The sequence below is a fragment of the Hetaerina americana genome, unplaced genomic scaffold (assembly GCF_022747635.1).
Source record: "Hetaerina americana unplaced genomic scaffold, ioHetAmer1.1.p SCAF_8, whole genome shotgun sequence".
NCBI lineage: Eukaryota > Metazoa > Arthropoda > Insecta > Odonata > Calopterygidae > Hetaerina > Hetaerina americana.
The window spans coordinates 17210518-17229619 of NW_027287427.1; the positions used below are offsets into that span (position 1 = coordinate 17210518).

General features: G+C 36.5%; 1 protein-coding gene across 5 annotated transcripts in view; it reads right to left on the minus strand.

The window, feature by feature from the left end:
- Window positions 1-19102, minus strand: part of LOC139697653 (delta-sarcoglycan-like) — a 400626-nt gene that overhangs the window by 90749 nt on the left and 290775 nt on the right. The window contains exons 1-3 of one of the 5 annotated variants that reach the window (XM_071596451.1): window positions 11731-12012; window positions 11031-11194; window positions 10768-10820 (exon numbers count right to left, since the gene is read on the minus strand). In XM_071596451.1, the coding sequence (XP_071452552.1) occupies window positions 10768-10820; window positions 11031-11060 (83 nt within the window). In that variant the 5' untranslated portion in view covers window positions 11061-11194; window positions 11731-12012. Of the gene's footprint in view, window positions 1-10767; window positions 10821-11030; window positions 11195-11730; window positions 12013-19102 lie in introns of those variants that run through there. The other 4 variants (XM_071596453.1, XM_071596452.1, XM_071596454.1 and 1 more) reach the window with 4 other exon arrangements.

Here is a 19102-nt window from a genome sequence, read left to right on the forward strand (position 1 = left end):
TAGAGAAAATAGCCGTCAAATCAATATTCGGATCCATCCCCAAGGAAGACGGTTCGAAGTGGAGAAGAATTCTCTTTCTGGGGAATATTTCCCGTAAAGTCACCAGATCCCTTGCAGGAAACAATATTAAACCTGCCTTCTATAATAGAGCCAACTTAGGGAACCTTTTATCAAACTGCAAGGACAAAATTCCCGCAATGGAAAGGAGTGGAGTTTATCAATTGTGTTGTGAGTGCTCTGCCTTCTACATTGGGCAAACCGGGAGAAAATTCAGTGATCGTGTCAAGGAACATTACGCTTGTTTTAAAAACGGAAATATGTCATCCAATTTTGCCCAGCACCTTTTAGAAAACAACCACTCCAGTGATTTTGTCCCCAAAATTCTGCATGTAGAGAAAAAAGGCTTCAGATTAGATGCCTTGGAACGGTTGGAAATTTCGAAGAATAGTCACCTTAAGGGTATTCTAGTTAATGACCTAACTTATTCCTCCCGTTCCCCCCTCCTGGACCTCCCTCTGTTCCACAGCCCCTATCCCCCCCTGAAGCAGTACCCAACCGTAATCTCCCACCCCGACGCCATACACAACCGTCTTCTCCCCCTCCCCCCAAACTTACACACCATTTCCCTTTCTCTTTCCCCTCCTCCCTCTTCTCAAACACCTCCCCTCTCCAGCTCTCTATCCACTATATAAAGCCCTGTGTCTTCTGTTCTTTACCTGATGATGACTTTGTAAGTCGAAACCTAGGTCGTGTTAATAAAATATATGTGGAACAACTAAGTATTTCTTTCTTTTCCGATATGAATCGCTTCCACAAAGTGACGCCTCAGACAATTTTATTTCGCATTTATATAATTGAGAATTTAAAAATAATTTTAATGTCAGTATAACTCTTAGTATCCTTTTAAATTTCTACATTCTCAAATAAGTCTGTTTCTTCATCCAAAGCACTTAACGCTAAAGACGGCTCAACTCAAAACATATTTCTGACATTTTCATTTGCTCAAAAACATTTCTGGTGTTCCAAGTGTAAAATATATGTATTTAAAAAAATATCCATATCATTGTATTGGATAGACAAATATTTATAACATTATTGATATCAGCTAAAAGGTAACAGAATTGAAGGAGGATTTCATTTGTTCTGAATTTCATATTTAAAATTTTCTAATGATGCTTATTGTATAATCCACACTCAATAATTAATATAATATTTTGCTTCAAATCGCTTTGAACATACATCTTCCCGTAATATATTGAAATAATTCATAATGTGTGGTTAATGAGTTTCAATTCTGGCGAATTAACTTTTACGAATGTTTTGTGATGTTTAGTTTATACATGAAAACGTAATAAAACTTCTAAGCGCGATAAAAATACGGTAGAACATATTTTACGAAACTTAGAAATCTCAGTTTAGCGTATATAATGACTCGAACGTTCATTTATCATTCCTTTTTCTACTTTTTTAATTCAGGGTGGTGTTGGAAAAAGGGCGAGTAATATGGGATTTAAGGCATCAGGGCCGGGAAGAAGTCGAAAATATTTCCCTTTTTTTGTCCGACGTTCATTTTGATAGATGGTTTAAATCACGCGAGCCCAACACGTGACCAGAATCTAAATGTACCTTCCAACTGATAATCACCCTTAGATATACGATAACGACGAATCATAAAAAAACTGGATGCAAAGGTGTACCGACTTATCAAATTTTAAAAATAAGAAATACCCAGACGATGAATTTTAGTTAATAGAAACCATTCGATTATCCTGTCTTAGTTTCGTGATATTGCAGGCAGCACATTATATAATACAATATCTTGAACGAAACGTGAGCGAATGCGATATAAATTCTGCAATACTGCCTTATAGAATACGTTCTGAATAATATTCAGTATTTTTCATGATAAAATACTAAACATTTGACTTCGATGATTGGTGTCCATTCAATAATCAATGATTGGTAGCGTGAAAGAAGTGGATATTAAGAGTTTCATATTTTTTTAAGAAATGAAAATGTAATATGGATTGAATATCGATGGAAAGTGTCTGAAGGAGCTTATTGTAAGGCGAGGGTTAACCATCTTCAAAGTGTCCAATCAAGCCAAGATATTTTCGGAGTCCATATAAAATGGTCCTTGAAGAAAAATTGAAGAAACGTTTTTCAAAACCCTTTAGAAACGGCTGTAGATAAGAAAGGTGTTCCTTACAGACTTCATTGAACCGATAAAAGAGAAAAGATTAATCGGACTAGCACTTGTGGCCGCAATTTCGATAGTATTTGAAAATCGATTTCTGTCATAGCTCAGCACTACAAATCTTACAAAATTGTTCTTTTCTCGATAAATGATGCCAAAGCGATCGTTATTTTTCTAAATAAATATGACTGTACTCAGTATTCTCTTTCGTGGGATTTCCCCTAAAAATAACGTATAAATAATCGGATAAGGGAAATATTTGTGATTATATGATCCTATTTTTTCAGAGGTTAACATTCTTGCTAGTTGAAAAATAAGAAATATTTCTCCAAAAATTAGGTCCACTCTTTTAACTTAATCAACTCAATAAGGAGTATCTCCTCACATCTTCAATAACTATTATGACTGTCTGACACATAACAAAAGAAATTACGACATACGCACACACATGCATATATATTTATTTATTAAAGCATACACAAAAAACTGGCTAGCTTCCATAATATTTTTCGATGTATTACATTGACTAAGAGAGTAAACAAATAAATTTATGAATACAATTATCATTACACATTTTTTTCTGATATGAAGTATAATTAAACTGCATTAAATTACCCAACGAAATCTTCTTGATGAAACATAAGTAATAGAACATACTTCGGAGTGAATTAAAGGAGAGAGTAAATGACGCCACTCGGGGTAAAAAACTGACTACAATCACCTCAGGGGTGGTAGAGTTAGACAAAATATTTCATACAAAATCGATAGCCTACTCATAAAGCTCCAATAAGGATTTTTCAATAACATTTGCCTTCCAATGTCGGCCTAGTTACGTCATGACGGCTTGGTTTATTTTCAGGAAATGAATTTTGAAAACCACTACATCAAATGGAGAAATGATGTTCAAACCTTAAAACCCAATACGGGAGGACTGGACTATAACACACCTCGGCCATTATATTAAGCCGATCATATAGACGTATATTCAGTATTTAATCCTCTTAAAAATTCTTAAATGATAGGCAGATTTGAGTATATGCACGACAGTGCTAGGTAGCCTCTTACATGTTTTTCAAGTAATGTGCAAATTAGCCCCGAGTTTAGATATATTGTTCGTCAATCAGTGACAAATCTAGGGAGGACAAGCAGTTTTAAATGGGACGAGAAACCCCAATTTTGATTCCTCGCAAATTGAAGTACAGGAAAAAATATCAATCCAGAACTCAACACTTCTCAGATTCCGTAACTAGTCGTCCAAACGTGATATAAAAATTGCTTTCAAAACCATTTAGTAATCATTTTGTAGGTTGTAAAATAAACAAATGGCAAATATTTAGTTGAAAGCTAGTTCCGGGCTTAGCGCAGGAAAGATGAATTATTTCCCAAGACGAGCGCTGCCTAATGCATTTTTCACGTACATACCTCAAAAAAAGCAGATTTCATGGCTATCGAAAACAAATCATACCTATGGTTTTTAAGAGGTAAAACATTTTCAGGATTTAATAATCCTTCCTCGATATGAGTGCCATAAATATGAAATAGAGTAAAACGACTCATTCAGCCGTTTTCGCTCCAGCTGAAGTCATCGGTCGAACATTTCAGAAAACGAATATTCAAGTTTAAAACGAATGGTCGAACTGTTGGAAAAATGAATTTTAAATTTAGAGTGATTGAAATGCGTGAGAAATATCATCAAGGTTATTTAATGAGGTAGATTAAAAATGATTTTAGCAATGTACCGCTGAACTGAAGTTGGGTTATATTGAATGTGGAGAACAAAATAATGAATAAATACTTCATTCCCCAGTCTGTCATCTCACTGACCGGACACGCATACAATGGCATGAATACTCTAGTTTTTTTTTGGATAAAAACAAATTTTTTTTCATGTAACACTTAATCTATTTTTCCGTCATCAATATTATTAAATGTGAACGTTTTTGGACTACTTTTACCCTCCTCTTCATACACTCTTGCTTCCCCAAATTTTCACATTCCTCTCTGCCAACATCTCTAGTACTGCATTCAGGCTTTTTATAATTCCTTATTACCGCTCACATTGTCCAATTCCATCGGATTGCAAAACCTAGAGTTCGCCAATACGTGGAAGCTGATGAATTTTCCCTCATCGTTTTCAGTGTTTTGAAAAGGATTCTTTTCCATTTAAAACACATCTCTAATCAAATAAAAATTAGACCTCTAAACACATTCACGCCTATATTAACTCCAATCTTTTCTCCTATACTGGTATCATTTTTCTTACCTAAGGCATAAAATATATTTGAATGGTCCTTTTTCTTGATTCACTATTTTATTTACTTTACTCTAACTATATTTTTTAAATAAATCACGAAGTCTTCCTACCTTATTTCATTTCAAAGTAAACTAAATTATCAAAGATGTATTTCAGAGAAAAGCTAATGCCTGACACAGTGTAGCGCCAGGTAAACATTTATGGTTACATGCGCTTCTCTTCATAATCATCCAATTAGCAATTTGGAGATTTGGAGACAAATGGCAGGATTTTTTGAAAGTCTTATACATTAAATGCATTAATTGGTTCCTCATCATTAATATCAACGTAAAATAACAGTGAAAAGGACAACTACTTCTATCTACATCGTTAGGTTTTGGTGCTACATTTTTGTTTATACATTAATTGATATAGCTTTACTGCTTTTAATAAAAGTTATATGTAAAATATTGCCCTGGCAGTTAGATTAATTTCAAACATTAACGATTTTTTTATATGTATTGGTACATCGAAAGCATTCTTAACAAAACTGCATAACCCACATTTACTTTCATACATAACCACAGATATTTTAATACTCATGCCAATACTCACGCATACTTTTATACATAATCTTTCTTTGGTGAAACAAAATTGGCCAATTTGTTGATTTTGAGTCTGCATTTTTTATCCCTTGGCTTGGCCCACAATGTGCTGTTAAATTGCACAAAATTACCGTTTTCTTATTAATTCTCAGAAAATGTTGATACATGAAACTCTAAACTTTGAGCAACCGTAATATAACATAACAGTTCGAGTACTCAAAACCATGTTAACCGAATTATTCCGTTTGCAATGTTATTTTGCCTTGAAAGCCTCCATTTATATTGCGCATAAAAATGATCGGCGTGGCGTGCCTCAAAGCGAAGTAAAGTGCACATTGTCAATTCAAATTAATGATTATAAGAGCATTCCAATGCTTTTATATTCATGATTCAGATGTTTCAATGTCCGTTAAGACATTGAAATAACTGAATGAGCATGGCTCGTACTAGCTTATTTCTCCATATCGGTCAGATATATCCGAAAGGCCTGTGGAGTCGAAGTGAGAAATCATGGGTTTTGCGACAAATCTGAGGAAAGAAACGAGAGAGGATATGGAACGTGGGACCGCCTGACCGATGGATTTACCTGACACAACAATGGCTCTCCGTTTCCTTCCACTCCCAACCCCGCCCACCTCCAGACCACATTATGACACCGAATGTACTGGAAGCTTCCTATTCCCCATTCGATGTCGCTGGGTCCGTATATCAAAAAGGGTATGTGTCTCACGTGATTCGTAGAGAGAGAGAGATACAGTGGGGTGGGGGAGAGGGGAGAGTTTTTATCCCTGCCCCATTCCCGCTTCTTTTATTCCAAAGGAACTTCCCTATGCAATTCCGCGCACATGGGGAAAACCATTTCCCGAAATACGGAGGAAAGGGATTCCTTTTGCCCGGCCAAATGAAAGGAAAGGGGAGCGGCGGAGTAGGAATCCGACAAGGGGGGGATGTGTAAAGGGGGCGGGGTTTTGCAGTGGAGAAATGGAAACGAAACGCTCTCTCCCCCACTCCACTCCCCTCTCCCCTCTTGGATATATTAGATGCTGAATTTGCGTCTTTAGTCAGCGGTATTAATCTTTTGGACTAAAAACATATTTTGCGATCTCCAGAATATATCGACCTCCCAAACAACGCGGAAGATCTCGTTTCCGCTGTTTTGCATTAAGCCGCATTTTGTGACATAAGTTCCCTCCTTGCTCTCAAATCTCCCAACCGGGTCTCTCCCACTCTCTCTTATTCCCATGCCCTTTGAGGGAAAAAGGAATGGAATTATGGCCACAAACCATCATTGTTTATTTCATGAGTAAGGACAGATACAATTTATTTTGAAGTTACCAAATTAACTGAAGCATGTAACTAAATTCTATTAACTTATTTTTTTCAATTTTGCCTAATGAGAAATTAAAATAGATTTCACTTACAGACCCGCCAAGACAGGAGGGTCTCTACAAAAAATCTCGTGAATTTAAATTATAATATTTTCTTGAGACGCCGTTTAGGTGAAGCCAGAAATAATAAAGGTGTATTTATTTTTATGTACATTTTAAGGGTAAAACCTCAATATAAATATTACATAAAATCAATAGGTTTCCGAAAGAAAATCGCCTTTATCGAGGTCTTATCTTCAATAAAAACTTAATAATAACGCATTAGAGAGACAAATACCGCTGTCAGCTTGGATCGAGAAAATTTCCTAACGTTAAATCTCACACATTGTTATACTTGAAGTACTCAATTTAGCAGTTTAGCTTTAAACAAATAAATTGCAAATTATTTTAATTTTGTCATATTCATCTCTTATCTTCTTTACGAAAATTCATCTTTTTACCATCCCAATATCATCTGCCGACGAAATTGTCACAGAGAGAAATACCAAATTTTTTAACATTATAACCATCATCAAACAAATATCATTCAAAATATCAAATTGTTTTAACTTACCTAATTCTAATGACAGCATTACTTCATAAATGCGTAAATATTTAAAAAAAACTTATTTTAATATCGACATTACTTGTAATAGGGCATGCGCATTTGGTACTTGGAAAAGATAGAATTTATTTGAGCAAATTTTAAATGACTGTATAGATGATCTGTATTTTCCATTACTAACGAGTCAAATCACCATACTAATATGACATCTATACCCTAATCATGCCTCCATGTAAATTCTAAAAACCTTGGTCGGAGAATATATCTCCTATCCTCTTCAACATTTTACAACCCAATAACAAGGAAAAAGTTATCATAAAAACTTGAGGTGATGACGTAGATGATTCGGCAGTTTCCCGCGAGGGACTGTCGATACGATAACATGGCTAAAACTTTATGGCAGTTTGAGTATCTTGGAAACACTGTTTTAGCCTTATTGGCCTTGGAAGAGGTGGGGCTCCGCAGCCTTCTTAGCGAGATGCCTAAGGAGGGGAGTCGTTTGATTCCCACTTCAGACACCCGCGCCATATGAGATTCGTCTTCCCGTCGTACAAACCCATGAGGCACACACGCACACAAATATATAAACACACACACACACACACAAGCTCGCGCATACAAACACACTCCGAGACACATAAACACACCCGTACACATTCAGTCTGGAACTTCAATTGCCTGCCAATTACGTTCGCATGGCGGCTGTTTGCTCTCGGCGGCGGCGTATGTCGGTGGCGAGGAAGAGGCGCGCAGACCTCGTTGGTCGGGCAGATCAGCACGAGAGCGCATAAACGCTCCACCGCGGAGCTTTGATGCCACTAAGTGAATTGCCACAATCGAATTGGAATTTCCCTCAAATGACAACTGTTGGCGGAAAGACGGATACGAGTGAGTCTGCATGTGTTTGTGTCTATGGATTTGTGCGCGAGTGTACATGCATCCTGTGAACTTGTTCCTACCGAACGATGGTGGGCTCGAGGAAATACGAGCTCGGTGCTGCGGCAATCCTCCCAATGGGCTGACTTGAAGCTCAGCGGCGAGAGCTATGCTTCCGTGTGTGTCCCAGCTAGGTTCATCTTTACTTGGCTCCGCAGTGCCAGGGAAAATCGCGGTGCTCATTGAATTATTCTATCTAATTATGTCGAAGAGTATCATATTCGCACTGAGGAGAATGCAAACGCATTTCATTTATCAAGGAATTAAGGGCATTGATAGTCAACATTTAAATAGTTTACGGTTGAAATTTAGTTTTCAGCAGCACCCGATAGGTCAATGCAATCAGTTCGAGAACCCAGAAGAGATTGTATCGGTTTGCATTTCATGAGTCATCAGTAAAAATGGCGTTTTTATGGTATTTAGAAACGGGAGATCGGAAGAATGGATGTACGCAAACTACAGAAGAAAATTGTGATGAAATAGAGGGAGACTTCCAGTAATGAACATGTTTTGTCGATAAGCAAAGCAACCCATGGTTATTAACTGATGAGGCGAAATTTGCAAATATATACGATTTTAATAAAATATTGAATAAATGTGAAAATTACATGCAAAATCAATTTACGAATCTTGCGGGAGGTAAATTTAATATAATAAGGTAATGACTACAAGGTTTAAGACATCGCTACCTAAATAACATGCTTTCCCAGAAGCACGGTCTTTGCTGTATATGAGCAGAAAAGGCCGTAAAGACCAAAACACATGAATCACAACGAAAATAAAAATAAGAAGAAAAGTTGTACTGAACATTTTTACCGAACCGATTAGTGTTGCAAATATTTGGCTAAATGTTTACTTCATTTTATTATTATTAAAATTTAATATTTTTTATCAAATGTATAGTACAAAATGAACAGAACTTAGTTTTAGCTCTTTGATGCAAAAATATTTGTAGATGCATCACAGCCTCCCATATGTGTCAACCTTCTCCCAATAATTTCATAAAATGAGGCGAATTTAGAGAGACATAATGATTATATCCCGTAGAGTAAAATTCACAAAGACTATCCTCGGACAAGTTGGTAGCTTACAAGCCAAAGTAATTTTATTATACTTTTTACCGCATTCAAATTATTGAAAATCTCTATAAAAAAACTTCCATATAGAATTGTAAGTTGGGTACTTGGAAATAATTATCGCAAAATCCGACATAATATATAAAAAATGCTTTGATTCATCTTTTTTCTTGGGAGTAAATGGTAAGTTTAAATATTATTAACAACGGTTGGCTATGTTAAGTGTGGCCGACATGTTATAGAGAGTTTTCACTGACTTGTCTATTTTTTCTCCAAATTTTAGCACCGCCTAAATCGAAGTCTTTTGCTTCAGAAAATATATTGTCATGCCTTAGATAGGATGAAACTAGTAGCCTACCTTTATAATGAAGGTTACCGTCAAACGTGCCTCATATTGTTGCTGCGGCGTACAATATTCACACATTTGAAGATGGCATAACTGCTTTCTCAATATATCTATCAATTGTACCGTTTGAACTTAGAAGACGCCCATAGGAAATAACTAGACTCGTTATCCTTCCGTCACAAGTAAAATGCTCAAATTTATAGGCTAACAGGCGTCTAAATGATAAATAAACGAAATGAAGATGAATCCTCTAAAATCCTGGAAATATATTCAATCGCATCCTCATTTGTGCTACTATTCATCAAATTTTAACTATCAACTCTTTATACAATTAGTAAAGTAAATGAACTCTACAGGATTCTCAAAATTCCCATAAAATTCAAATGATTAGCTATTTCTAGTGAGGCTATCTGGATGACTTAGTGTGTTCTATTGTTTTAGGAGCCATTGTTCATTCCTAAGGCTTTACACTAAACGCAAAACCAATCCATGTATGATCATATTTATGTGACCATTAGTAGATATTCTGAACTTCATTATTTAAGGCAACTATAGTTAATGCATCTATACCTTTCAATTAATATCTAAAGGAACAAAGGCTGCTTAATAAATGTAAACCTAAAAAAATGACGAAGAACAAGACGAACAACAAAATATTTTTCTAAACAGCCTATACATATTTTCCATTGATGGCCAACTGCCAGAAGTCTGGTGATGGTTTTCGCACACCGAACAAGATCCAAGCTATTTTATTTTTTGGACGATTTTCAAAACTTCCACGGCAGATGGCTTAGTGCGTGGTTTCTGAAACGTTTGCCTCATTTCAATGTTTAATTCCGAAGGACTTCAATATTTGTTGAATCACAACTTGCCACATTCTAATATTTTATTTCAACCAAAAACATACTCGTATTGTTTGTTTACATAATTCTAGGTATTAATAAAGCAATAACTAGTTCTTTACCAAAAATTAGATTGCCCTGAGGTTTTATAGCATTGAACAAATTTATAAATAATCCATCCAGTATTCAAAAAAACTTCGACCTTGTTAAACCATCCCTTTGAAAACTGCATGCGAATTGAGTGCTGAGAAAATATATAATCGAGGTCAACAATAATGACTGTCATAAGTGGGGAATTATTAATTAGTTTTCCAACTTTAGCGCATTCTAGGTGGGGTGTTTCAGACTATCCTCAAACAAAATAGTTTAAAAAGTTTTGAAGAGACTCAACAAAATAATTTGAGAAAAACTTAATTGATACTGTCGTGAACACTACATAATGCGGTACTATCCTGAATAAACCACATCAGCTAACGCTAAAGAAAGCCATATTATGATACAGATATTTTTAAAAAATTACATTTAATGTTTCATACTCTATGTAAGCGTGAAAATTTGTCCATTATATTTCAAAAAGCAAAAGAAATAAATTTAACTTACCCGTTTCCTCCGTTTCTTCCCGGAGATGGTGATGAAATACCTCTCGTGGTCACCTACAATCGAAAGGAGGAAAATTCATCTCAGTTCTGCACTGCGATCGTAAAAATGTATACAAACAAGCACATTTTGACTACATGGCACTCCATTTGGGTCAAACTAAAGCAAGGTCACTGTTCAACGTAAACCACTCGATATTTCACTCCAGCGCTATGATGGACATCAGTCCATCCTCGCGCCAGCAGAGTGATGCATTTCATAATCACCTGCAAGCCGGATTTCAATTTGGACCACATATTGTCTTCCTTCACTTTGCCTGTGACTTCACTAATGGTTCACTGAAAATTTTCCACCATTCTGTCACTTAATGTCCAAAGGTTTTCCAAATTGAGAAATAAGGTTGTAGATTTAGCCTAAAAAACGCAATTCACTGAAAAAATTAACCACGCTGTTAATTTAGAATCCTTAGCTTACAATTCTAAGCATTGTTATTTATTAATCGATAATCTTGTAAATTCCAAAATGTTACGCTAGTCATGAGGTCATATTTTGAGCCATGAATTCATTATCAACCATTCACTTGGATTAGTAAAGTAATTAAATTATTCTGTGATTAATTATCCACTAATTCTTTATATTACTTGGCCTTAGGTTTAATGAGAAAATTTAAAATGAAGGGGAGAAGGTAGAATACTGCGAAAAAATTGTTACTAGCGTTTACAGTATTCCTTATCGTCAAAACTAAACACAAATTATAATGCACAGGAAGTAGAATGCAATGTGGTTTCATTATATGATTTCTGTCAAAACAAGGTAATCAAATGCTGTTAGTTGATTTCATGCAGAGGTCTACATTATTTACTCAACGGTTATATAAATCAGGATATGCGAGTTAATAAAGATTAAAAATCGTAGGCGTATTAATAAGGTACGGTTAGGTTATATCTTATCCAGCCAAACTCATACCCAAACGTGTAAGTTGCCAGGGAGTTTTAAAATCTAAAGATAATGAAAGCACTCCGAATCTGCTCTTCTGTCGTTTCCAAACACACACTGCGACATAGGGACTCAGGGAAACGAACTTATGGCCAACGACTTGAATCAGGCAGCGCCGGGAGGACACGAGTCTGGAGGCCTAAAGCTCGCCTCTTCACACATTGGGAACACACTGAAGATGACGGTAAAAGTGTTTGACTAAGAGAGGGATGGGAGAGGCGAGGAGGGAGAATCGGGAGGAGGCGAGAGAGAGAGGGGGAAGGAGGAGGGGAGACTCGAGGAGCAGAGGAAGGAGGAGTGGATAGAGAGAGAGAGATGGAAGAGGGGGAGAAAGAGTCGTGCGGCAGAATAGACCTGTAGGGGGCGAGGGGGAAAAAGTGATTCCGGGGCCAAATATAAACCCGGTGAAGAATGAAGGGTGGAACGCATAAATAAGTCTCGTTGGGTTTTGACATGTTTGGAAATCTATTTGACCGTTCAGTTCTGCTATCTCATTCAAGAGTACTACGGGGAGCTAGCTAGCTGTCCCTATGCTTTCCATTAGTTTTAGAAGAAACACGCGGTTGACATTAGCAGGTACTAGCATACAGTAATTCGAACTGGGAGAGCACAAACGTGATTAAAGTATATCTTCGGAAATATCACCTGCTAATCTCTTTGGTAAAAAAATATCTTTATCCTATTGTGCCCATGAGATAGGCAAGAGGTTACCAATTCAAGTTGAGGAGCACAGAGGGTTATGCGGTGTATTCGGAATAAAGAGTAAAATGCTCACGTTTCCCCTTTGGCGTGTGCTTTAGACGTCTACATTAGCACGGCACGCCTTGTGCGCATTATAGGAAACGTCGACATCAAGAAGATGCAACTCGCTGCAGTCCTAAAAATTGCTTTCCACAATGAAAAGGCGTGGAATTCTTCGGCAGAAAGTCAAACAATATTTTTGCAAAACGTTGGGAACGAGTGAGAATTAAAAAATTCGATCGGTTATTGAGTACAAAAAATGGGTATGAAAACTTTGGAATGTGAACGTGACCAATAATATAAATTACAGATTCAGGTGTGATGTGGTTGAACTGTTTCATAACAAAAGAGGCAAAGACTATTACAATTTTCCACTTGATAGTATTATTAATTAGAAAATTGGACCAGTCCTCGTCTCTGTGGTCAATACTAGGAAAATTATGCTTTAACAAATGAGAAAATAATGCCAAAAATAGTTTGCCATGTTTACCTTTTTCGCGGAGTTATAACGGAAGGCATCCTTTTTATTCATGTAAGCCACATGCATGTGAACTAATACAAGTACTGAAGGGTTAGGACACCTACCCACTGAACATGTTTACCTTAAGATGTTGACTAAATTAGTCCCTATGCCATTTGAAACATTTACCTATCCTCACATTTAAGTAACTTTTATTCTTCATTAGCGCTTCTTTGGATTACTTCACCATGATAACCCCATTCGTACCAAAAATCATGCATTCAAGTAAATATTTTTTCACTGCAGTATTTGCAAGCATAAAGGAGTTATCTAGGTGAGAGAAGGATATTAAGAGGGGCGGCGGGAGATGGTGGGATGGGGAAGAGTGGATATGGTTCCTAGCGGAGTAGCCGAACGCGGTGTGCCCGAGAGAGATGACGGGAAGGGGCCAGCGCAAAGCAGAAATTGCTCGGCTGCCGCAGCTATTTCAGTCCGCCAGGAAGTGGCCCCACACCGCGCACCCAATACTTGCTCTTCCCCTCCTCCCAGCCGCCTCACTCACTCACCCCTTCGGTCCTTTCTTCTCGTTGCCCATCCCCCCTCCTTTTCTCCCCCCACACCCATTCGGTTTCCTGCACCACTTCAAACGGCCTCTTAGCCTACAGTAGACCAAAAGCCCATCGAAGGAGCCGAATGGCGGAATTTTACGGCTGTTTACGTCCCGAAGGTTTCCTAAACGAAGTGTAGAATGAGGAACGTTTGTTCAATTTAATGTTGACATGGTGGTCTTCCGTTCAAATAACATGTTTTGATGGAGGTTTGACCTAAATATTATCTATTATATGCTGGAAATAAGCAATGATTTATGGAATCTAGGATATATTTCAGATTACCGAAACGTCTTAGGTTTTTTTTCATTTTTTTAGGCTGCTAATGAAAATATTAAATTGATAAGAATTTTTTTGTTGACTTAGAAAATACTATCAATTCTGCAAATATTGTTACTCTTCATTTATTATATGAACAACAATTATTTTCATGATAGGAATGGAACGCATGAGTTTGACATTATCCCAAGAATACGGCATAAACCTCTTTAATCCGTTTGTAATAAGCTTTGGCAACTAAATTTTCACACATATTTTCAAATAAACATTTCTGAATGATTGAAAATAACTAAATCAAAATGAGTTTGAGAGAATTAGTTACATTTCAAGTGAAACAAAGGGAAACATTTTTAACTCGCTAGAAATCAAATGGTTTATCTAGCTTTGTTTGCCGAGAGAGGAGTTGACCTGCAGCTTTCCTATGCATAGACACATCAGAATAAAATGTAAAAAATCCTTCCACCCGGGAAAATAATTATATTGCAAATCAAGGGATTTAAAAAATATTTTTATCGATTTGAAATTTGAACTAAACAAATATCCATTGATGGACGATTGCTAAATAAAAAAATCAAAACGTACCTGTATAAGGAAATTGTATAAACAATGGAATTCAGGAATAACGATGGTCTCCAACGTAAGGAAATCATTTAGATTATGGAATGGAAAATTAGAAAGACTCTATGGGAAGCCTCAATTACAACTAAATTGGGAAAAGTTACAAAACCGATTTATCTTTAAGCTCCAAAGGGACATATATCATCCTAAAAGACACCATCCGCTGAAAAGACAAAGCTTCCAAGGGTTACCTATTTATCTCTCATCTTATAGTGGCATTCGTTTCCTTTTCACCTGATTTCCCCAAATGCGCGTACTTCTTGGATCGTTAATCTTATTTCCAATGCTTTTAAAGGAAGTTGAACACAGAGTCAAGACTACATTATCCAAAGTTAAATGCTATATATCACAAGAGCTAAGCGAGCTCGACAATTGCCTTCAACGCATGGAGTTATTCATGAGATGTAGAGTGTATTATTAGACTTTCAATTTAAATTTATTTTTTAAATATTCACCCACGAATACTTCAACGATTATGTGAAGAAAGTTATAATTTTATATAAAATATATAAAAACGAAAAAAGGCAACATGTCTTTCACGTCTTTTTGTCATCAAAGGAAATGAGCTCAAATCTGCTACCTCCTCATTCAGCAGCATTCAATATTCTCAAGTGAGACTCTTCAGTAATTTTTATGAAAATATATCAATTTATTTTCATAATCTCGTAACTAATATTTTTTGACAAAATATTTCCCTACAAAAATCCTTAAAAATACATATATATGCTGCAAATCTATTTTAAAGCATAAGCCTTCATATTGAAACTCTAACCAAGTTATTTGATAATGAAGATTAATATTTGCACTTACATGTATATTAGTTGTTGCTGAACACCTATCGATTAGGCAGGTATTATGAGGTTAATATTCTCTCTCTCGTTGAGCTAAGTTCAACTAAGGCTAAGTTAAGAAATTTCGATTTGATCATTTTAAGACTCTTGTTCGGATAAGGGAGCCAAAGAGAAGTAATGCTGATCCGACGGACATGGGGCACTGAGCTGATTTTGAAAGTAATAGGTGCTGTAGACGGAGGCTCGCTACAAGGAGAATGATAGGGAGTGTGAAGAGAGATATGTGGAAAGCCGTGGAGTCAGCTGTGCCTGTACGGCTAAAAATACACCCTTGGTTCATGGCAATATTCCAGTGTATTTCTTCTCCTACATCCCGGGCCCCAATCCCTCCAACTCTTCTTGCTTCTTTTTTCGTCTGCAACCCCCCCCCCCCACGCCCCCCCCCCCCTAAGTTTCATCCCGCCCTCCCAAGTAACATTCCACTTCAATAACCTTTCTCATGCATATTTCTTCCCTGTAAACAAGAGTCACGCATTTCTCCCTTCCTCTCGTCAGCCATCGCTATTTTAAAACCTTCTTTATTACTACACATTCAGTTTAATCTCGTGAACATCATAAGGTTGATCTCGCTGAAATGCAAACAGCACGGCGTGAATTAACGAGAGTTTTGTGGTCGGTCAGAAAATTCAGTGGCCTTGCGCAGCATTGCCGTCTTATAGAAGAGGCCAAGTTGGTATTTCAAAGGCGCAAAAACCTGCTGATAATACTCGTGAGAAAATAAAAAGTAAACTAAGGGTTTCTTGTGGTCATGTGAATCTTCGTTGTTCTGTCATCGTGCTTCAATGTGCAATATGTCAATCATTCTATCAAATTCATTCATCCAAATTTCATTAAAACTGAAATTCTTAAAACTCAAATCTCACCATTTCATTTTCATACATCCTGCTACAATTATTATGCCTCACTTTACCGACTATTTAATTGTGTAAAAGCAAATGCGACTACACCCAAAATGATGCATAACTACATAAAGCGCATTATGTAATCAGTCTGAAAAAGGTCTATCACGACTCAGTCCGAGGTATGCTTAAAGTGTTTTCAAGCAATATCCTAATCTAATCCTAGCTCGTATATCTGACATTATATGTCATTTTGAGAAAATCTAAGCCAAGTTTCTGGAATTAGAGAAAGATAAAATTTCTGGACTCGTGTTTAAAGGTGGTATGCGTCCATTTAACTTTAATATGCCCGTCTTGGTGACCACCTCTCATGCCCGCTTCCGCGCATGTACATTAAGAAATCCAAATACTCAACCCGTTTTCACTTTTCAAATTACACTGAGGCTATGGAACCCTCCCGATATTTCATTTAATACCGATGGCTATTATGTTCCCATTTCTCCAACCGGCTTGTTCTTTGGTTTGCTTAAACTCTATCCTCAAATAGAAGCAAGACAAAGACGCTTTTTTCCCAAAATTCGACGTAAAAATGTATGTAACTACCAACGAAATATTTGCGTTGTGATTTGAATAAATAGAAAAATCATTTAATAGAGAATTGGACACAAAAATGCCGGAGAAAATAACATTGCACACGGAAGAATTATACTCAAAGGTAAACTGAAGCTGCAATTGCATTGGCCATATTTTTCCCTGTGTCTCAGACGAAGAACTTTGCATAGATTATTTTGTACTGTAAATGAGCGAAATAAGTGAGTTGAAATTTATTTAATTAAAAATAACTGAGTAAAATAACTGCTAAAACATTCAATGCTTAAAAAGTGGATATTATTTATGAGACTACTTTTCTTCGGTTTAGCATGAAAAAGGTCTTTTAAAAGAACAGTTTATAACGTAGGCATGTAATTTTTTGATATCTGTTTTACCCATATTTGAAGTGAACCAGCTACATTTACAGAAAACTAAGCAATGTTTAACGAGGGAGAAATTCATCAATATTTTTTTTTATTTATCGCGTATTTATTTGAAATTCCTGACCTTTAACTAAAATCGTAAGCCATTGCTACATTAAAATGAAGTGTAATGATTTATACTTTAAACTGATTGAGTCATTGAAATAAATTTAAAATCGAAATTCAGACCTGAAACCTTTAACGTTTGCAATTCAATAAAAATGTGAAACCACCTAATAACTACTGGATATTATACTATTTATAAACAAATGCATCCATTTCCGAATGCGGAATACTGAAACCAGAAGGATCGTTATTGCATCTAGAAATTATTTAGCGACATTTTTTTAAAATCATATAATATCATATACAAGTTCCATATTTTTTGTATAATATTGCTAATTAAATGATAAAATAATGAAACTAGAATAATTAGTCCGTGGAAACACATTTGATGCAATTTTCCACAGTAGTAGTATTAGCAATCGCACGAAGTAATTTACTTCCCCTTAATAACATGACTGCGTGATTCCTTAGAGGCTAATCAAATGAAGTCATTAGTAACAGAGTTTTACCTACATTGCAACATTTTTTAAACAAGTAATTAATCACTACGATAAGGAGCGGAGACGAGATGGTACTGGATAGAGCATAAGTAAGAAATTGTGTTCAGACGAAGAAGAAAAGCCTGATTAATTTGAGATGATCAGACTGATGGAAGAAAATCCAGTAATCAAGAGGCTACATAGAAGGCTAGTTGAAACGTAATAAGAGCTACTCTCTGATGGTGGGTGCCATCGAAAAGGTAATGACTGATTTTGGATAGAAAGGGAAGATACAGGATATATGGGGTGTATTTGAAGTTAATGCTCTTGTGGGGTAATCCATTCCAAACTCTTTCTTGAGTGTTGACTTTTAATAAATTGAATTCTAACGTGAGCAACTGCCAGGCAAATTATACTATAGTTGGAAGCATTGGTAGAATATACCTCCTCAACGGCGTGTTTTCGGGGTTCTCGCACATCCCTTGCTTAACACAGTCCCAAAGCGACGGCAATCTCTCCAGCCTTTCTCTTCCTAATCCGTCTTCTCCCTTTTTCCCAGACCGTTCCTTGGCGTCCCTCCTTCGGATTTAGTTTTCTCCCGAGGGCGCAAGGCAGCGCCACCTGTTGCATTCCTAATACCGCTGCACAGGATGTCCCGAAGTGGATAATAAAAAAGTGTTCCAGGGGAGAGAGGGAAAGGTAAAAAAATTACACGGAACCTTGAGAGCCCACACGTAAAAATACGGAAGGTGTACCTACCAAATGGAATGCAAGCAAATATAACCTTTCCTTTTCCTCCCGTTATGTGCCATTGATTAATCCCCAGCGGTTACCCCTCTTCCCGTATGAAGAAAAATAACTTTATATTTTGGGAAATCTCTCCAGGGGAGGCGAAGGAAAAGGAATCGTATTTTACTTTAATTCTTTACGATGGTCACCGGTGTTGCACACGGCTCCTCGCTTTGTGCCCAAAGGCGCGAATTTATGGCAACATAAAACTTAAATACCATGTAGAAGTTTTTGAGGGAGAACTGCAATCAATTTTCGAGTATTTTTACTAGTTTCAAGAGCTTAATCCTTTCTTACTGCAACTGGGCACACAAGTATCCAGTAAAATTTTTGGATCATTTTTGATGAACAGAATGCAATTCCCATGTAAAGTAGTTTTACCAACACGTTCTCCACAGGTAAAACAAATATACTCCATCCATGTTTCAAGTAAATATTGTAATAGTATTTCCACTCAAGCCATAGCACGTTAATAAATACTGAATTGACTTACATAAATGGTCAAAGGAATTAACATTAGGAAACGAGTGTGTAATAAATAATGACTGCTTTTTTGTGAAATCTGATATATGCCTCCTTTTTTTTTAGATAAAAATTGT